Source organism: Solea solea, chromosome 14, assembly GCF_958295425.1.
Source record: "Solea solea chromosome 14, fSolSol10.1, whole genome shotgun sequence".
NCBI lineage: Eukaryota > Metazoa > Chordata > Actinopteri > Pleuronectiformes > Soleidae > Solea > Solea solea.
This window is the reverse complement of record NC_081147.1, coordinates 16,422,380-16,441,742: the sequence shown is the minus strand read 5'-3', so window position 1 is coordinate 16,441,742 and position 19,363 is coordinate 16,422,380. Positions and strand designations below refer to the sequence as shown.

At 42.0% G+C, this 19,363-nt stretch overlaps 1 protein-coding gene across 2 annotated transcripts in view; it reads right to left on the bottom strand.

Annotated features, from left to right (window-relative positions):
* The window catches only part of trpc7b (transient receptor potential cation channel, subfamily C, member 7b), a 46,992-nt gene extending 28,311 nt beyond the window's left edge, over window positions 1–18,681 (bottom strand). For both annotated transcript variants that reach the window (XM_058648949.1, XM_058648951.1), the window contains exons 1-4: window positions 18,077–18,681; window positions 11,540–12,302; window positions 5,183–5,365; window positions 1,237–1,401 (exon numbers count right to left, since the gene is read on the bottom strand). In XM_058648949.1, coding sequence (XP_058504932.1) covers window positions 1,237–1,401; window positions 5,183–5,365; window positions 11,540–12,302; window positions 18,077–18,564 — 1,599 coding nt within the window. In that variant the 5' untranslated portion in view covers window positions 18,565–18,681. The remainder of the gene's footprint in view (window positions 1–1,236; window positions 1,402–5,182; window positions 5,366–11,539; window positions 12,303–18,076) is intronic.
* Between the last annotated feature and the right edge of the window lie 682 nt (window positions 18,682–19,363).

Genomic DNA, 19,363 nt, shown 5'->3' with positions numbered 1-19,363 from the left:
AACAAATACACACACGCAGAGGCCCGCGCACACTCAGCGGTTGATGGAGAGGGAGAGGATTATCTTGATGGACAAGTCATTTTGCAGGAGCGGTTACTCAGCTCCGTCATAGGCGGTTTCATTTTAGAGATTATAATTTGCTTGATGGAGTATTAACACAATGTAATAAAGTGCTCCGGTGTCCCATAATCAAGCAGTGATGAGACAGTGTTCTCTCAATCACAAATCTGTAATGTTTTAAGCCACACTCATCATTTGGCCTGCCTCTATGTTGACAACCAGTGGATGAATTGCCATTAAATGTGGCCGAATCCTCCGCATCCTATAGGCCATAGGACCTATAGGGAATTAAAACTGATAGCACTTTTACAGTTGAGGTGATAACATTTATTCCCCAAAAGTGTCCCATGGAATAGAAAGGTGAAGTAAATACCAACAGAACTCCGACACAGTTGATTCTGGATGGAGTCAAATGTTCAAGGGGCCGTAACAGAACTGTAATGGTGCCGCTAACACGCTGACATTCATATCAGAGCACAAGTTATTCCAACTATAGCTGAGGACGATGAAGCACTGTACATGACAGTTGGAGAAATGGTCCGAGACCAGTGCCAGACCAAACTTTACTGTGTTAACCCTGTCATGGGCTGTGTTTTAATGGCGTTTAAGGTTTTATGAGGACACATCGCTGTGTTTTAACTCTGACTTTGACACTATGAGGGGAAAAAAAACATGATATTTTCCTACTCCTAAACAGGTGCCCGAAAACTTGAGGCTCAAAAAGCACCTGTGACAAAATCTCACCACGTTCATTAACACAAAATGCTAATCATGTCCTCATTTTCCTGTCAAAAGGAAAAACACCAATCAGTGAGGACTGCTGGTGTGTGAAACAGGGGGAAACCCATTTCAGGTCCTTCAATTGAAACTAAGCTTCTACTGGTACACAGCTGATTCTGAACAAACTAGTGATGTCGTTGATGGACTTCTAGCAAACCTTTAGTAATGACATGTAAATACACCAGTACTCTTTCAACCATTTATATTGTGACATTTTTCCCTTTGCTGTTATAAAGTGATCCCCTCTGGTAGTCATGTAATCAAAGTACAGAGTTGTGAGCTCATGGATATCTCTGGAAACAATAGAAACACCATGATCCTGGTGACTGGTTGTGTGTTTCTCACGCCCCCCATGCTCTCACTGTGTGTGTGTGTGTGTGATGTACGTGTCCATACCCTGCTACATGGCATGATCCAGTAGGCAATGGCCAGGAAGGGCAAACCCACAGTGACTCCCAGCACTGTCCAGCATTTCACCCCGACGGACTGTTGCCTCAGACCGGGCAGGTTCTCGTACCAGATTGTCATCAGCTGCTGCTGACAGTTAGGATGAGCAACAAACTAAAGAAAGACGGAGAGGGAGAGAACATATGTTTAGCGATGTAATAATAAAAAGAATAAAGAAGATGGATGCACTGGGGAAGAACATTTAAAGAAGAACATATAAATTAATATAACTGTATAACCCGAGACTCACATTTTGGTGATGAAAGGCGGCGGAGAACAGATAAATAGAAGAATATGGCTCTTTGTACGTTATCCAGATGAGTTATACTCGTGCTTATAGGTACTCTGTGCGCGGTGTATCACATTGTGATATGTGTCTATACCCAGAGGAAGATGGAGTCTGATCCCTCGGGAGTTAGCATCATTTCTCACTGATCAGCTGACAGGGCCCAGAAAGCTCCAAGTCAAATGAGAAATATACCCCCAGAGAGTTGGACTCACTCTTCCTCCTAAACGGCTGCATGCATTTTAAACTGGACACTGAGATGACTGGGAGGAATCCTGGTGGACCGCCGCCTCTGCATCCACTTAACAGCCCTTTGTGCGTCTGTTAGTTGGTTGAGAGCAATGCACTTACTGAATTATGGCTATACAAATACATTTAATTGATTTATTTTACCAGGTTTTTATCTTTAAATACATTACAGAGAGTTGACCAGAAGCATTGACATTAGAGTTGGTGATGAATCTGAAATGTTTAAGTTTTCAAAAGACTGAAGTGAACTTTAATTTCAGTGGTAAGATACAATATTTAGTCATTCCTGAGTTGGTTGAAAACGCCTCTGAAAGCAAATTGGGGTCATTTGTAAAGAATAACTGTGGAATAAGTAACAACTGAGCTCAGCTAATAAGACTCTGTAATCAATCAGAAATATTGATCTTCTTTGAAATTAGTGGTTTCCTCTGTTCTGCTTCACTTCCTCTTTCCAGGAGTGGAACAAGAACAGATATCACAGCACGGCTATTAAGACCTGACCCTTATTTGTGAAATAAATCAGCCTCTGTCTGTTCAACTGATTTATTTATTTGTTTGTTTGTTTTTTCTTCTAAAAATCCAGCCATGAGCTGACTACAGTATAGACTGAGAGATAAGAGCACTGATGGATAAAGCAAAGATCTCACCATAGGTTGAGAGAGCTGAATGAAAAATAACATTTGAATAATACTTTGTTTACATCATCACAAACAATGAAACATTAACAGAAACAGAATCTCAGGAAAAGGATAAGGCAAGTCTAGTTTTAGGAAAATTCTGCAAGTTTCTTTAGAGGCAAATGTATTGGAGTTCAATTTTGTGAAAATCCAGTCATTTATACTAGTGTTATGTATTTTTGCACTTTATTTATTTGGCTTTGACGGTCCCTTTCTATCTCGTCATTCAGTGTTTCCCTCTCAAATATCCTCGTAGGTTTGTACAGTATATTTCACAAGCACCAATCATGCACGCTCACGGCGCGACCAAGTGCCTTTGAATGGAATTGATGCAACACATTAAAAGGAAGAATAAAAGAGGAACTGATACCGTATTCATGAAGAGGGCTTGTGGTCCTGTTTATGATAATATCCAAGGTTTCCCAGGTATGTGACTGTGCATGCAGGCTGCTCTTCTATTTAGAGCAAACCTATTGTGTATTCATTACAATCATTATTCACAGCACACTGGCTTTCACAGCTGCCACTTGTCTTTAGAAAGTAAAAAAAAAGAATAATAATAATACCATGAAATACATTGGGAAATCAATTTACTATGCAGTGTATAAAAGAAGAGCAGCCCTTAAAAAAGAAGCGCGCAGGCTTGGCCTGGTACTGCAGCATCTGTTGATGACATTACTTCAGGAGAGGACGTGATACTGGTCTGGAGAGACAGGAGCAAATGACTGTTTTTGTTCCTGCAGGAGGAAGGATGCGGACAACAGAGCAATCAATGCTCAATAGGCGGTCAACTAGTGGTACAATCAAACTGTGTTTGTTTATTGTTAATCATTCACAGGTTCATTCCGGTGAAACTTGCTTCCCCTTGGTTTCCGTTAGCCTCTTTGTGTTCTCCCTCCATCAGTCTTTTATGCATCTTCACATGTCGGCCTCAGTGATCAGATTCTTAGTATTCTCGGACTTTTCTGCGTTACACCATACATGCACCCTATCTCACATCATACTATACGCTGTACTGTAAAACCAGTGGTGGGCTGTCAGGGCCAGCAGGGCCTCCTCTGCTGGCTCTGACAATATCAAAAATATTATATATTTTATATATAAAAGTATTTTTTTTTTTAATTATTATTATTATTATTTTAATAATCAAATGAATGTGTGTCTGAACATGTCTGAATTCAATGACTTTTTCAGTATGTTATGATTATATTTCCAGAATGAATATGGTTATTTTTTGTGAAGCTGAGCTGGATTTTCCTGGATGTCATTAAACGCATCATAGCTCCGTGGACCTGCTCTAGTAGTATTGCTGGCCTTTCGTTGAAGCTGCCATTTCTTATTTGGTTATAACTTTGACTGACGTGTGTCGTCAGCCAATCAAAATGTGATGCATAGTGACAGAATCGCCGCAGGCCCAGCGACATGTCTGGCGCTAGCCCCCGCTGTTGTCATCAACCACGTTTGAACTGCATTAACACCACCGATCCATCATGTTTCTGATCTCCTTCGTGTGCACTTTTCACGGCAATCGTTTGGAGAAAAGAAGGAAATTATTTCAAGAGGAAGACCTACACCGAACAGGTACATCATTTATGGTAGTTGGAGTGTTAATGATACATTGATAACATTTTAACGCGTAGCTGACGCCTATGCTTATGTGGAAGCTTGTTTTTGTGTCATATAGTGGCTTGTGAAATTGCGTTCGCTGAGTGACATAACACAAGATGTGGTGGTAATGATGCAGTAGCCTATAGAAGCGCAGTGGTGTGCGTGTGCGCTATGGCCCTGACTGAAACCCCACGGTACGCTACTGTGTAAAAACCTTCACATCAACCCATGGAGCCATGACACAAACCCTTCCTACATGCAGCAACATGCATTACACAGTTCCGCTCCACCTGGTCTCCATGGAGAGTTGTCCGCTCCTCTCCTCTTTTCATCCACTGTAATTAGTTCCCAGAGTATTTGTCATGCTCGCTCGTACAGGATAGAAACACAGCTTAAAGAGGCCATGTACTACTGAGCACACACACACACACACACACACACACACACACCGAAGGTCGAGCAAGAGAGAGTGTGTGTGTGTGTGTGTGTGTGTGTGTGTGTGTGTGTGTGAAAATGAGAGTATGGCAAGGTGAAATGGGAAAAGGGGATTTGGTTTGACATTGACGAAGAGAACCTGTTCTCAGCAGGGATTAACTCCTGACATAGAGGCCAGTGTGTTGTTTACATGTGGCCCTTTGAGGACAAGCACAAAGTACACCAACATACTGTACTCACTCAAACAGCTAATCCTTGGCACGCATTGTAGGTACAGTCATTGACTTAAAATGGATATATTAAAAAACAGCATTTTAAAAACATTTTCAATCCCAAATTGATTAATGAACATTTGTGGATTTTCACATGCTCAAACAACAAAATAACCCTAAACAAACCAGCACCTGGCTCTCCATCTCTGAGGTCTTTGAGTTTATCTTCATTAACAGAGACAACAGCTCAGTTTAGTTCTCATATCGAATTAATAACCTTTTGATTTTATTGTATGTTAGAATGTAGTAGAAAAGCTGAGCTTGAAATGATTTGTCATTACAACAATTGTTAACCACTTTTTGTTATGTTGGAGCTTGATATTTTTGGAAAGGAAAGGAAAGGTGTGCATTATCGGTGATGTACTTACCTTTTTGACTTCATACTTGATGGCCAGTTTGATGCGGCTGAGGCAGGGTCGGTTGTAGGGCCTCGGGGGGCACAGGTCCACGTCACCGTTCAGTATGGCCTCCACTTCCTCTGTGTTTCGACAAAGGTCCAGCACACCCACCACAAAGTCCTTACACTGCATGGACAGCTTGCGATACTCATTCTGAGTTGTGGGTGGGATGTTTTAGTGGGGGGGGGGGAGAAGAGAAGTCTTGAATTAAAAGACATATATGACACAATAATATGATATAATCATCACCTTTGAGTCAGCGCTTGATGGACAATGCACCGTGATTCAGAAGGATAAACGCGAGGTCTTCTAATGACTAGTGTGCCTTCGGCTGCTGTCTGTCTGTTTTGTATTTTCCCTCTTGTTTTGAAGGTGTTTTCGATCTCCTCACAGAGACAATGTATGAGTTGGTAATTGGTTGTCAGCTCATGTGAGTCCTGTCTTCATCCCTGTCAAGTGAAGTCAGCTTCTTTCTGTGCTAAACTTTTTTTCACTCTCAGTAATGTCTTTAATGTGACCTTCTGTCGCGTGGGACCTCGACTGTATGTGCACGCACATCACAATGTTTACAGTGATGTGAGAAATGTCAACCCATCAGGAGACATTTATTCCCATTTGCAATTACTGTGTAACTTGAGTTGAAATTGAAAGAGCGATACTGTGATTCAGATCAGGACCTTTCCTGAATCAAATCCAGCTCTCTGCTGAGTTGGATTATCTTTAAAATTATGTTTGTACACTTGACTTGTTTTAATCATAACAGTAAACCTAATGGTATACTTATAATCAAAATTAAATAAAGCCACAGGACTTTGTGCGTGTTAATATTTGTACTAGTCCTTCGAGTCTTTGCCATATTCTTAGTAATCTGATTCATAAGGTAAAAACAAAACAAACCTCTTTTGTAATGCTTATTTCAAATGCTAATTTAGTGCACTCTCTTTCACCAATTTCTTGCATATAGTTTAAATCTGCAAAAATGAGCCTGGATTTTCAATTTAAAAAAATTGCAAGGTAACTGCTAAACAGATGTACAGACACCTGAAGAGAATAAAGAAAATAACTTCTTCTCTAAAGACACCAAAAGGTAAAACATTAAACAGGCGACTGATGAAAACACCACAGGGTTCATTCACTTCATGAACATAAACGTCTTCCTACAGGAGACGAGCAACTGAGGAGTGTTCAACAGAGTACGGCGCCTCTTTTTAACAACAGTTATCTGACTGACATTTAGTCCAGTCAAAACCCATAATATGTCACCATTATCAAGCATCTTTTTCATCCTGTAAACACCAAAGGACCGACGTTCATAAGCTGAAACAAATGGTCTCAGTGGAGTGGAGCTAATGCTCCAGTTGCTCTCATGAAGATGGAAGTTGTTGAAAAGTGATGACAACCCAGACGGACAACTTTGTAACTCATGGGAACAGGATAAAAAAAAGAAAAGAATTATTTTAGGACTTTGGGGGCTCCCTATACATCATTGCTTTAAGAGCCAGTCTGTTAATGTTAACTGAAAAACTTTGTAAAGTAAAGTGAGCTTCTCTCATGAATCATTTCTCAGCTTTCTTTACGCCACGTCCTCGCCCATCTGACTCTAACCGCTCCCCTTCAACACTTGGTTCGAGCAGGGACGCGGTCAGCTCCTTAGAGATTTAGGATCGACTCTCATTATAAAATGCATCGACTTGTTTGTGCTGTGTTCAAACATACCTTTACACTTTGTTGGTTGTCTAATGCCCCACTTAAACCAAACAAATTAGATAGGTCTTGCCAGCAAATTTATCATTTAAAACTTTGGGAACTACCATCACTGCTGAATGCAAATATGGGTGTGTAGTGACAGTGAGTATATCAAGTTTTCTATCCTCCGACTTTTCTGTTCTCCTCGTGTGTGTGTGGTTCTCTGGTTTCCTCTCACAGTCCAAAAACATGCAGATTTGGGGATTAGGCAAACTGGACACTCTAAATTGACCATAGGTGTAAGTGTGAGTGTGAGAGTGTTTGTCTATGTCAGCTGGGATTGGCACCAGCACCCCCTGCGACGCTCATGCGGAGGATGAAGCGATAGAAAATGAGTGAGTGAGTGTTTTGTGCTAGGTGCTGGTGTTGATGATATCAAACTGCTTATGATGTGAAATTGAGCTCCTCAGACTTTGATTGATCATAGATAAAAAAAAAAAAAAGGTGGACTATCATTTACTGCAAAATTAAATAAAAAAATCTACTCATCAAGGGTTGAAAACATGTTTAAATTGTCCCTTAAAGGAGATGAAGGAAATTGCATTTGGTGTTGTTTCTCCCCCTTCTGGCTGCTAAGCGAAACAAATCAATTACAATATCATGGAAACATGGAGAGGCAAGGCCTCAGGGCAGCACCGGTGCAAACGGGTTTTCTTACTCAACGCGTCGACACACATGCAGGGCACACACACACACACACACACACAAGGACGTCGCTCATTTAATGTATGTGTGGGAATCCAATCACAACTCCAGGTACGTGGTTTCTGCCTCGGGTGCTGATATAAAATAAAAAGGGAACAATGCCTGGTGACTGAAAATGTAGAGAGCAGTTTGAAGTAGCGCGAGTGTGGTTACAGATGAGTGGACTGAGAGGGGCATGAGCCAAGTCTTAAATATGGAGGGAGAAGAAGGGAGGGGAATGGTATATAAGGGATGAAAAGAAGAGGGCGAAATTATGTATGACTGCACTTCCACCTGCACAGTCCACTTAGGCGATATTATAAAAAGAAACAAAATTAATCCAAAATTAGCACAACATGAGAATATGAGAAAAAAAAAAAGGGATTTGAACGTCCTCTGTGTTACTTTCTTTGATCTCTCTGTTTCTCCCAAGGGTGAATGTATGTTTTAGGTGGTTAGGGATGTCTCAATGTACTTTAACTTTAACTCTGCATGTACAGAAACAGTGTCCCATTATTTGTGCCCCTCATTTAAAAGTGATACTACCAGACCTGACTGAAAGTGTGTTTGTGTGGCAGTGCAGGGGTGTGTTTTTTTTTCCTCTTCTCTTTTAAATTTCACTTCTGAAACGTTTTCCATGGCTCTTTGTGTTTTCACTCATACTCGAACTTGCGTGTCTGCCTTGACATAAAACAGGTACATTCCTGAGTGTAAGTGTGTGAGTGGGAAAAATCTAAAAGCCACTCTACTGAGGAATACACAGTACGTGTGTCATTTGGCAACGGTTTGAATCTAGAATGTTGATTTGTTTACATTAGAATGCTATGCACTCCAGCTTTAACCACCCCATCACTATTAATATATGCAGCACAGGCAGCACTAATATGCTGAATGAATACATGAATGAATGATCCTCTTAAATTCCACATGAACTAAGTGACCTCACAAACATCCAGCTTCTGGAGTTCTTGCCCATGACAGCACACTCCTCATCATTCGTGTCAGAGACACCAATCCTCAATCTCATATTTATCAGCACATTTTTGTCTCGATGATTTGTCAATACCTAGTCTTGATAACACCATCCCATCGAGTACAAATCCAGCTGTGCTACTGAGAACAATCTCTCAGAAGGATCTGGGTGATTGATTCTGACTCCTCCTGCATGGGGTCCAAGAAATGCATCTTTGATTGCCCCTTAGAACCAAGGGCTATTTAAGGCTATTTTTTTTTTTTTTTTTCAAGGGGTCGCCACAGTGGGGCACAGCGAGCTGCCCCCATTAAGGCTCACTTATCTTCTACCACGCAACCACAGGGAGATCATGCAAACATGCAAACAGCTATTAAGGCTATATAAGACTATTCTTATATTGCTCTTACTGCTTGTGATAGCTCCACTAATTATCAGGACACTGTAACATCTCATTACTGACTTACTGTATGTGCATCAGTCCTTTTCCATGGTCAAAATATTTTGCTTTTATTTACTAGGTCTACAAATTCAATTGTACACATTTACTATATCTGTCCAGCAGAGAGAGTCCCATGTATTATCATATTCATGGGTGCAAAAACTGTAATAAGATAGATACTCTGAAAAGGTACTGCAGAATATCGAGTTATTCCTCCATCAATTCTATCAACAGTTTTATTGATCTCTCAAAAGCATTTTATATTGTATATCTGGGTCTATATGAAGCCACATTACACTGGTTTCACTCATTCTTGACTATCCAGTGCTGTCATCAGCATCTGTCTATGGCTGGATGCTCTTTTAATTATATATGTATAACATGGTTGATCCCAATCAATACTTAGTGTCATTTTTTTTTTTTTTTTTTTTTGCTGATGATAGTGTTTCGTATGCCTCGGGCATCCAGGTCCTCACTGTGCCTTTTGATGACTTCCTTTTATCTTTGCTTCATAATCACGCTATAGAAAATAGCCAATATGTGGTTTTCATAACCCTGACCTCCAACACATCAGATTCTTATAGATGGACCAATCCACATGGCTGTGGATGCAACATTGTAGATGCTACTTAATAATGTCAGTACCGGCTGCTGTTGTATACAGAAAACTAAATGAAGTAATAAGGAAACACGGGTGTCACAATGTGGATAATGAATTAGTAAAGCTCTTATATGCATATGGATACATTTGATCATAACAAATGTGACTATTAAATCTCTTGCATGAAAGGATCTATACAATGTGCATTTTTATATTAATGAAAATGTCAGGAGTAGACATCTGTGATGAGTTTCCATTTTTGGCAGTAGGTGGACTTTGTTACCTTCAGACAGCGCCGCGTTCCCTTCTTTGTGCTTTGATGACCCAGCAGGTGTTGCATGCAGCACACTTCCACCCCTTCTCTATTCTTTTAAACCTTCTTTTGAAGTCTAATTGGTCCACGATGATAACCTTCAAATCCAGTCATCGTGCCACCTGCTGGCAACGCGAACTTTAAGCTTTCAGGGTGTGGGTGTACTCTTACATAACAGATGATTGCGGTTGCTCCACATCACAACAAGAGGGTCCGTCCAGTGATGATTGCAGCCCTCGTATTATAATAATGGATCATTCTCAAAAACAAGAAATCCCTAACTCATTCTCCACATACTGTATATAGCAGGTCTTTCTATGACTATTATTACACAGTTTTAACAATATTTGATATTTCTGCGTAATGAGATAATGACGTGAAGAGGGACAGAGAAACAGAGGGGTGATAATGAGATGGTAATGAGAAAGATGAGCTCCAACACAGCTCTGGTCCCTCAGGTGAGCCCCTCTCATTAACTTGTCTGGTGACGGAGAACACAGTGACAAGCAGAAAGACTGAATGACAAACATGAAGGTGGACAGAGCGAGGGACAAAAGGACGGATAGAAATGAACAGGGCATTAGAGAAAGATATACAGCAACACATGCAAGGACAAAGAGGAGCAAATCAGCAAAGACTCAAATTGTAATGTAGAATTAAAATACTATACTAAATATAACTTAGTATATAATCAATAACCTGAACATGGCAATGGAAAAAAGTTGGATGTTGTTTGACCTGAGGTTAAAAAAGAAGGGATTATGTATCCATAGCTAAACTTCTCGCTTGCTTTGGGCCGGTGCACAGAAAAGGGCACTTTACTTTCCCCACACCGTGCAGAACAACACCGTCGGAAATTGCAATGCCACAGAGTCAGCGAAATAAATTCGAACCCATGTCCCAAGCAGAGAGACAAGGGAAGACGTTGCTTAGAGATTTCACACAATAACAGCCGTGCCAAAAACAGACAACAAAGCTGTGCAGGCAGCTGGAGACAGCTGGTCATGTAGTTCAATTAAAAAACAAAAATGAAGGCCATGTCAGCACATAATCTTCCACTGAGTCAGTTTGTGTTATTGGCTTATCATTCAGAGTCTTTCGCTCAGATCATGTATCTTCCTTCTTTCCCTTAGGGCTGAGTCATGACTCAATATTTAATTATTAAGGGAGCTTCAGTTAAAATCCCATTTCTATAAATCTGGTCATCTCTATTGTTTGCTGGCTCAGTGTGTGGGAATAATCTCTTAACCTGCATCAATCTGGTACATAACTCTTGCTCAAACCTGTGTCCACCGTCAAAACCAACACATTATCAAATCATCGTATCATTCCAATATCATTAAAATCTCATTTAAAACAGAATTCCTTAGATTCTAGTGGCTCAGGAAGTGCAAACCACTGTCTATGTTACTCAGGTAATCTGAATCAACACTAAAATCTAATAATTTAATTCTTGGTCCATTACCACCATCCCAAGTATATTTTTATCAAAATCAGTCTACCCCAAACACACACAGACAGATAAATGCAGGCTTAAGATAACCTCTTTGAGGTAAAAGTGACCAACTCACCTTAAATTCAGTCTCGATGTTGGCCAGTCTCGCTAGTTCATTGCTGAGCTCAAGCGCAGTCAGCACAGGGTCTTCGCTGCTGAGCGACAGGTAAGCTGCACTGGCCAGACCTTTATAAGCATTCATCCTGGAGCGCGAGTGACTGAACGAGTCTTTCTTCTGTTTCTCCACACATTCCAAACACTTGCAGAAGTAGTCGTGGGGCCTCTCTATGCGCGCCCCCTTCGTCAAAAGGATGTGGACAATCTCGTACTCCTGGCAGTGAGCAGCCAGGATGACGGGCGTGATGTCGTGGGAAAAGCGCGTTCCATCCTCATCGTAGGCGTAAAAGTCGTCATCGCGCATCTCCTGCTCCAGAGGGCTCAGGGTGAGCCGGAGACCTCCACCAAAGGCGGGGTGGGCGAGAATGGCTTCAACAATTCGGACGTAACCCTTGGAGATAGCCAAAAGCAAGCCGTCCCCGATCCTTGCCAAGCCATCCTTCTTCAGCAGCAGCTCAGTGACTTCCAGGTGCTCGTTGCCCACCGCCAGCTGCAAGGCGTTCTGTCCCATGTAGTCAACACAGTTGAAGTTCAGCGTTTTGGACTCCTCCAACATTTTACGCACCACAGGAATGTTCCCGTATTCAGCAGCGTCCATGAAGCGCTCCTCCTCCGCAGTGAGCGGTGAGCCACGTTCATTGAACATGTAGGCAGGGCCTCGCACTGCTTGGCGACGCCCCTTGTCCCTCAGTGTGGTGTGCCGGCGATGCATGGCTTCCACCCTGGGAATGAGATTAAGCAAAAACAGCGTTCGATAATTGGATTATCATGGAGGTATAGGTTGAAGCATTTAAGATTTAGATGACGGAGGGATGATGTGACGAGCAGCCGATGGAGGTGAGAGAAAAAAGGACAATTAATCATGTCACAGTGACAATGGTGTAACTAAGCAAAGGAAGCCATTACAATCAGTCACGGAGTTGTGCTTAACACAGACTCATCCTCTGACCTCAGGGGAAGCTCCACTAAGACTTATGTCATAGTATGTAGATATGTCTCTGTGCAGATCAATGAACCAATACTGGGGTCAAAGCTCACTGCGGGGCCATCTCAGGTCAACAGCTCTGATTGGAAAGAGAGAGCGAGAGATAAAGCGGTCACCTTTACTGCTCTGACATGACAAAGTCACACTATGAGGCATCGGTCCTTCAAAGTGTCATGAATCCGTCGTTGCATGTGTACATGCAGATGTGCATCTGCGTCTCCTGGTCGATGCAACATGTCATTATTGTTTCCACACACCGTCACATCCTAACAGAGGTCAGAGCAGGTAAAAGAAAATACATCTGTATGAATAAGAGCTTTTCAAGAATAACTTGATCATTAATCATCTATTGTTATAGCAAAACCCTTTCACTGGGACAATTCTAGTCTTCTTCTTGTATTTCGGAAATGCAAAGACCTTTTTACACTTGCTGTTCGGTTTGATCGTCTTACCCTGACAGTGAAAATAAACAAACAACTTTATTGTGCTGAAGGTAAAAAGGCTGAATAACGATGAAGTAAGCTCTGAAATAACAAGCAGGAGTATGACATTAGGTTAAAATTGTGAAATATTACTGAGAGCTCAACAGCAATGGCCCTAACCGAGTGTACTAAAAGAATACTGCACCTCATTTCCAATTTGACTGTCTATAAAAGAGTAATTTACTCATAATGAATATACAAAAGACTGCCCAAAGGTTTTCATCGTAAGTCCGTACGTTCATGTCTTGTGATTGGGAGCAGTGCCCTCCCAAATACTGAGGTCTAGTTTCACAAAGAAGAAACTGAACCTTTTTAAAACAGGTAAGAAATTCAATCCGAGTGCACTTTGAAGAAAAAGACAAAAACGGTGGCCTGTTCTTAGTGGAACGATTCCCTGAGGGTGTTAAAGCATGTGGAATTGAGAAGAAAGCCACGTGAAAGTGTGAGTCTTTGTAAAGGTGTGTGTGTGTGTGTGTGCGCGTGTGTGCGTGCGTGTGTGTGTGTGTGTGTGAAATACAGAGAGAGGTGAGGACAGTGTGTCCATCAGAGTGCTATTAAAAGGTCTATAGATCTTGATTTTCAATTTAAACCAGGGGTGTTTAATTCAAAGAACCCATGGGGCCACTGAGCAGCTAGTCTGGTCAAGCGAAAAAAAAAAAAACCTGCAGGACTGAAATTTCAATAATTTCCATCATGATTCCAGAATTCACAATGATATTTACACAAAATGTCAAAATAAGTGTTTGTTTTTCATAGGGACCAATGAAAAGTTTACAATAAAAACAAACAAAAATATTATTTTATGTTGAATGTAAATACAGTTCATTATATAGTAAATTATGTATAAATATGTGTGACGTATGCGTCATTGTTGGTTTACATTAGAGGTGCAAGATTTCCTGCTGATGTTTATTTCCATGCATATGTCGTTATTGGGAGAGCATGGGCCGATAAACGATACTGATACACGTTCTTCCCTGCGCCCAACTGCAGAGGTCATTCAGTCTCTCCTTCATGAAATTAACACAATATTGCCCATACTCATATTGCAGCAAATGAAGATATACATTTGTTTTTATCGTGCAAAATAAACACACATAAAGGAAATAATAGCTGACATGGGCGCCAGAATAGAAGTCAAGGAGGCAGCAGCTTATTCAACCTACTGTTTTAGTCATTATAGTCATAGCGGGGGATCTTCATGTGCCGATGACACATTTTGAAGCCAATATGGGCTGAAACCGATATTGTGCTGATAATATCATGTCTCTCTGTGCTTATTCAATGCTGCACCTGCTCTGTCGTAAAACCCTGAGCAGCAGTGTTGGGTTTTTTTTCATTCATTTTGTTCATCTTTAGTTATTGCTCTTTCCTTTATTCACTTGCTGTGAGTTAAGTTTCACTTCACCTGCCAGTATCTGCCTCTCTGCCACGCCCACATGAGAGTGCTTCTGATTGGTTCTAATCAGAGTCAGCCAATCAGATACTGTGGGTCATGTCTGTAAGAGCACACATTTTTTTTCGTTCCCTCTATTCTGCTCACATCTCTGACATCACTGATTACAAGGAAGAGGAGGTCGCAGGGCCAGCTTTCAGTATAACCTGATATTCAATGGCGGGTCATGTGAAATCAGTTGAGGGGCTGCATTTGGCCTGTGGGCCATGGGTTTGACACCTCCGATTTACACAATCAGCTATGTATGTAAGCTGCCAATCAATGTTAGATGGTAAAATCTCTCTCTCACGCACGCACTCACTCACTCACTCATCCACACATGCACGCACGCACAAAAGCATTTGTAAATGAGGGGCCAGTCTGGTTGCTTAGCCATTTAGATAACCTCATAGTCAAGTAATGAATTGCCATCTTCCATCTCCTTCTATTTTCCTCTTTATCCATCTCTGACTGTTTGTGATTCTGATTTGAAATACAATTTAGCCACATCATTTCTGTGCGGAATTACAGTCACACCAGCAGGATGAGGGAGGCACAATGGAGATGGATAGATAGTGAGAGAAAGTGCGTGTGTGTGTGTAGGAGAGAGACGAGAGAGGGGAGCGAAGACAAAGTGATGACCCAGAAGAAAAATGAGTGAAGGATTGTGTATGTGCATTGGTGTGCGTGTGTTGTGAAAACTAAGGAACCCAATGCCATGTCTTGCAAAATACTAAAAACAATCCATCCCTCACAAAAGTCCTCTGCTCTGCCTGAATGTATGTACAGCATTGACCCAACTTTATACCCAACAAAACACACACAGCAAACTATATCCACGTATGTATCGTCTCCAGCATTTCACAGTAATGTGTCTGTAGTCGGGTTGTGTGAAGACAGCCCCGACAACCTCATGCAGCAGTGTTATGTCTGTTCACGTGTATGTTAAAGGTACAGTATTTAGTCTCTAAACCAGACTGCACCTGCTTGCACCTGTCACTGATCCTACCCAGCTCTCATTTTATTTTGATGCTGCATCCAAGTCAGAGGCTGCTGCAGATCACTCAGAGAGCCTGGCCAAGCAACCAGCTCCAAACCCTATTAACAGCAAAAGTGTAAGAAACAGGGAGAACACCATCTCGAATCTCTGCAACACACCATTGCAGATATCCTCCCGTATCCCAAACAAAAGAATCTGAAGCCTTAACATAAGAGAATACTTCATGTACTCATAAATATAATGACTGTTATTCTTATTGGGATCATCTACGCTGGTACTGGTAACGCTTGAGCTAAGCGTTTGGTGTGTGGAGTCAAACACATGTAATACAATGTGATCATGATGAGCTATTCAAATGGGATGTGAAGAACAAAGTGGGACTGATTCTCCTCAAAACAAATAACATGCTTGGTGTCGCAGTGAAGTAAATGTTTCCGTTACGGGCGAAAAGGCGCAGTAGAGTTTCCGGCGGCTGACGTCACGCAACCGAAGTAACGCCATTTTGGCTATAGGAACAACGATCTCTGCCATTCAAAGTGAGTGTAGAAGATTCTGCTGGTATCATTTATCATTTATTGATTGATTTAATGTATTCATTTCAATCACTGTTCCATTACATCCACACTAATTACTTGAATTGTGCTTTGGGGATCAATAAAGTTGTCTGAATCTGAAACTTCATATCAGGTACTGTCGTCCATCATGGTGCAGAGGTTAGCGTCCAGTTTAACGACTTCCTGTTAGCTAATTGCTTGATTCGCAGTGACATTAATCAAACATTTTATTTGACAAAGTTATGGACATGATCAATGTCAGTTAAGTTTCCTCAAAGTTTACCCTTGACCGTCGACCATGAAGCTGTGAATCTGGACGCCAACTTCAGCATCGTTGCAGACTCCAATGCTAATTAATGTAAACATCTTGTTTACGTTACGTACTCTGGAGTAGATTGAGGGGGAAGTTGATCAGAGAGCTGAAGCTGGCGTAATGCTGCAAGGCCGGGAATAATGTGCCCTCCGGCTCTTTCCAAACTCACATACACACCTGGGGGTGTTGAAAGGGTCAGATATATTCAGTCTGTCAGGTTCTGTAAATTTTGCTTAATCTCTGTGGATTTCTATCGCACATTGAACTCATTAATGCTTGAAACCGGCACTGGTGCCATCCATTTTTCAGGAGCTTCCAGTCGGCCAAGATGCGGCACTGTGAGCAAACTGTCATGGGACGTCCGACGCTCTGTAGCACTGATTTTGAAGCAGAGAGTAAACAGTGTAGAATTCCCGTTCATAAACAAACCAAACCGAAAGGAAACAGCTCATTACACTTTTGTCTGATGAAAGGATTACTGGGAATGTAATAGGGCATATAGCTTTTTGTAAACTATAGGGCTATTTTGGAAGAAGCAGTTCCTGTTTTAACTAAATAAGCTCATATTCTGGTAAAAATAGATGATGAGTTAAAACAACCGTTTTGGTTGAGCAGGAATATTTGGCTGACTAATGGATTAGTAATTTATCAGTTCACAGACATGGACAGAATACTTAAAAAATAATACTGCGAGCTCTCTCATTCTCTCACTCACTCACTCGCTCACTCTTTATCAAATATACACACACACAGACAGACACTGTCAAGCAGTAAATTGGCAATTTTGAAGATCAAAGGTTGTGATGCTCACCATAGTTCACTATTAATGAGAAACAGACACGTTCAGCTTCTCTTTCACACGTGCCCAATGTTCAGCCTGCATGGTCAGGCTTCAGTGAGCGTGCACATGCTCTTTCTGCACTGGTGTATCAAAGAGGCAGACCAGGGAAGATCAAAGAGCCAAAAACCGAAGCCTGCCGTTCACGGTATGGGATAATCAAAGCTAAGCCGGACATGCTAATATACAATATCTCTTTTTTTTTTTTTTTTACTCTCTGTGAATGATTTCTACCAACAAATGGAAATTAGAAAGATGTTACATTTGAAAAAGAAAAAATCAGAACCCAAATCAGGGTTCTTATTAGTGTGTCCGTGTTCTGTGTGCATGATGAGTGTGTGTCTGTGAGGATGTAATGAAAACTGATTTTTGTACACTTTTCCTGCACAGTGTCACATGGATGTGCCCTCTCTCTGACACACGCACACAGTCCATGATGCTTATGCATTGATTCACTGGAACCAATCAATGGGCTGTAGTGGAAACCTCCCAACAACACTCACACACCTCAGTGATGAAAGGAAGAAAACATTTTGTTTATTCTGAAAATTAAACACTAAACTAACGAGAAACATGCTTTACGTGTCATAGTCATAGTCAAAGTTAAAATATGACTGTTATGAGGCTCCACAGTTTACTCTTACTAAGCCTAATCTGCTGACATGATGTCGTCTTTAAGGGCCTATAGATGCCAGCTGGGACCCAATCAATGGCTTATGTGAATGGAGACAAGCTGGATGCTTCACTCTCCCCAAAAACTGACGTCTACTTGTTTGTTTTTATTCAAACAGGTCTTCCGGTTACAAAGTGCAGCACAGTTGCATAATACAAACTAGTCACTTTATTATCGTGTGCCTATATTGTGGTTAATAATAAAAGGGGGACTCACGTTTGCCGGGAGTCGGATTTGAACTCGGTGTCTATGTGCTCCACGGTGTAGTGGTTCCCGGAGTCCACGAGCTCGGGGCCCCGGTGGAGTCTCTGTCCGCGGTGCTGAAAGCGTTCAGCGTTTGCCGCGCCTCGTCCTCTCCACTTGGGAAGCGGGTCATCGTAACAGTCGAGCACGGCATCGACCCGCACATCCTGCTGCGAACGAAACGGAGAACCGGCAACCCCGGCGCGCTGACGGAACTTTGGCGGCGTAAAATGTGGACAGTCCCCGGGCTCCCGGTGCTCCGGAGAATGGCGATGACACTCCGGAGTGGCGAGGTAAGGCGGATCTGTGTCGTCCAGGAGCCGAGAGGCGGAGGAGAACAAGTCCAGGGGCCGTGGAGAGGAGGGAGACCCTCGGGGAAGACAGACGGACAGCGGTGGGGAGGGAGACTCGGAGAGATGCGCCCTGTCGCCGCTGTCGCTTTCCTCTGCCTCGTCAGACATGGTAAGAGTTCACCAACAACATATACTTTCGAATAGTGTTCGCTATGTGACGGACATTTGACGGTGTTTGTCAAAGTTTCGGCGGCACAAGTTTCTTCCAGCGAGCCTCTGCCTTCACCTCTCCAAGAGCGCCCTGCACTAATTAGAGAGGCGGCGAGTGCGCGCGCAGGGAGCCAGCCCTTTCCAAAATGGAAGAAAACGCTCAAGTGGCAGCAACACCATAAAACAGCCCACCTTAACTCTGCACTGCCCCACACACGTGCTTTACTGTGGAGGTTTGGATTTGTGAGTATGATATCCCTGAATATTTGTACTTCTATTACACGTTTTACTGCTGGTTATGTCAAGGTCAGACAATACTTTTTACCTCTAGAAAGAAAACAGAAGAATAAGACACAAGGGGCATTTTTGTCTCATGGGGCTGATGGTAATGAACAGAGTTGGGGGCGAGTAAGTAAGTGAGGAGGTTAATGTGTTGGTCACTTATTGACATACTACTGTCATTGCTTCAGTTCGAATACTAACAGTAATACTAACAGTAAAGTGTATTCGGGCTCAGGTGTGGTTTTATTTGAGGATACAATGACTCTTTGCACACATGTTGTACTGTAGGTCTGCAACACAACACAAACTCAAACCTTTTAAGGCGTCTGTCTTTAGATATGATGAGAGAGAACATCCTGTGTTTAAATGTAACTATGTTAGTGTGTGTGCTCTTGTGTGCTTCTTGTAATTAGAGGCAGAGACCCATTAGTCACAGTGGAGACTTCCTGCACCCCCATACAGACAGTAACCAGTC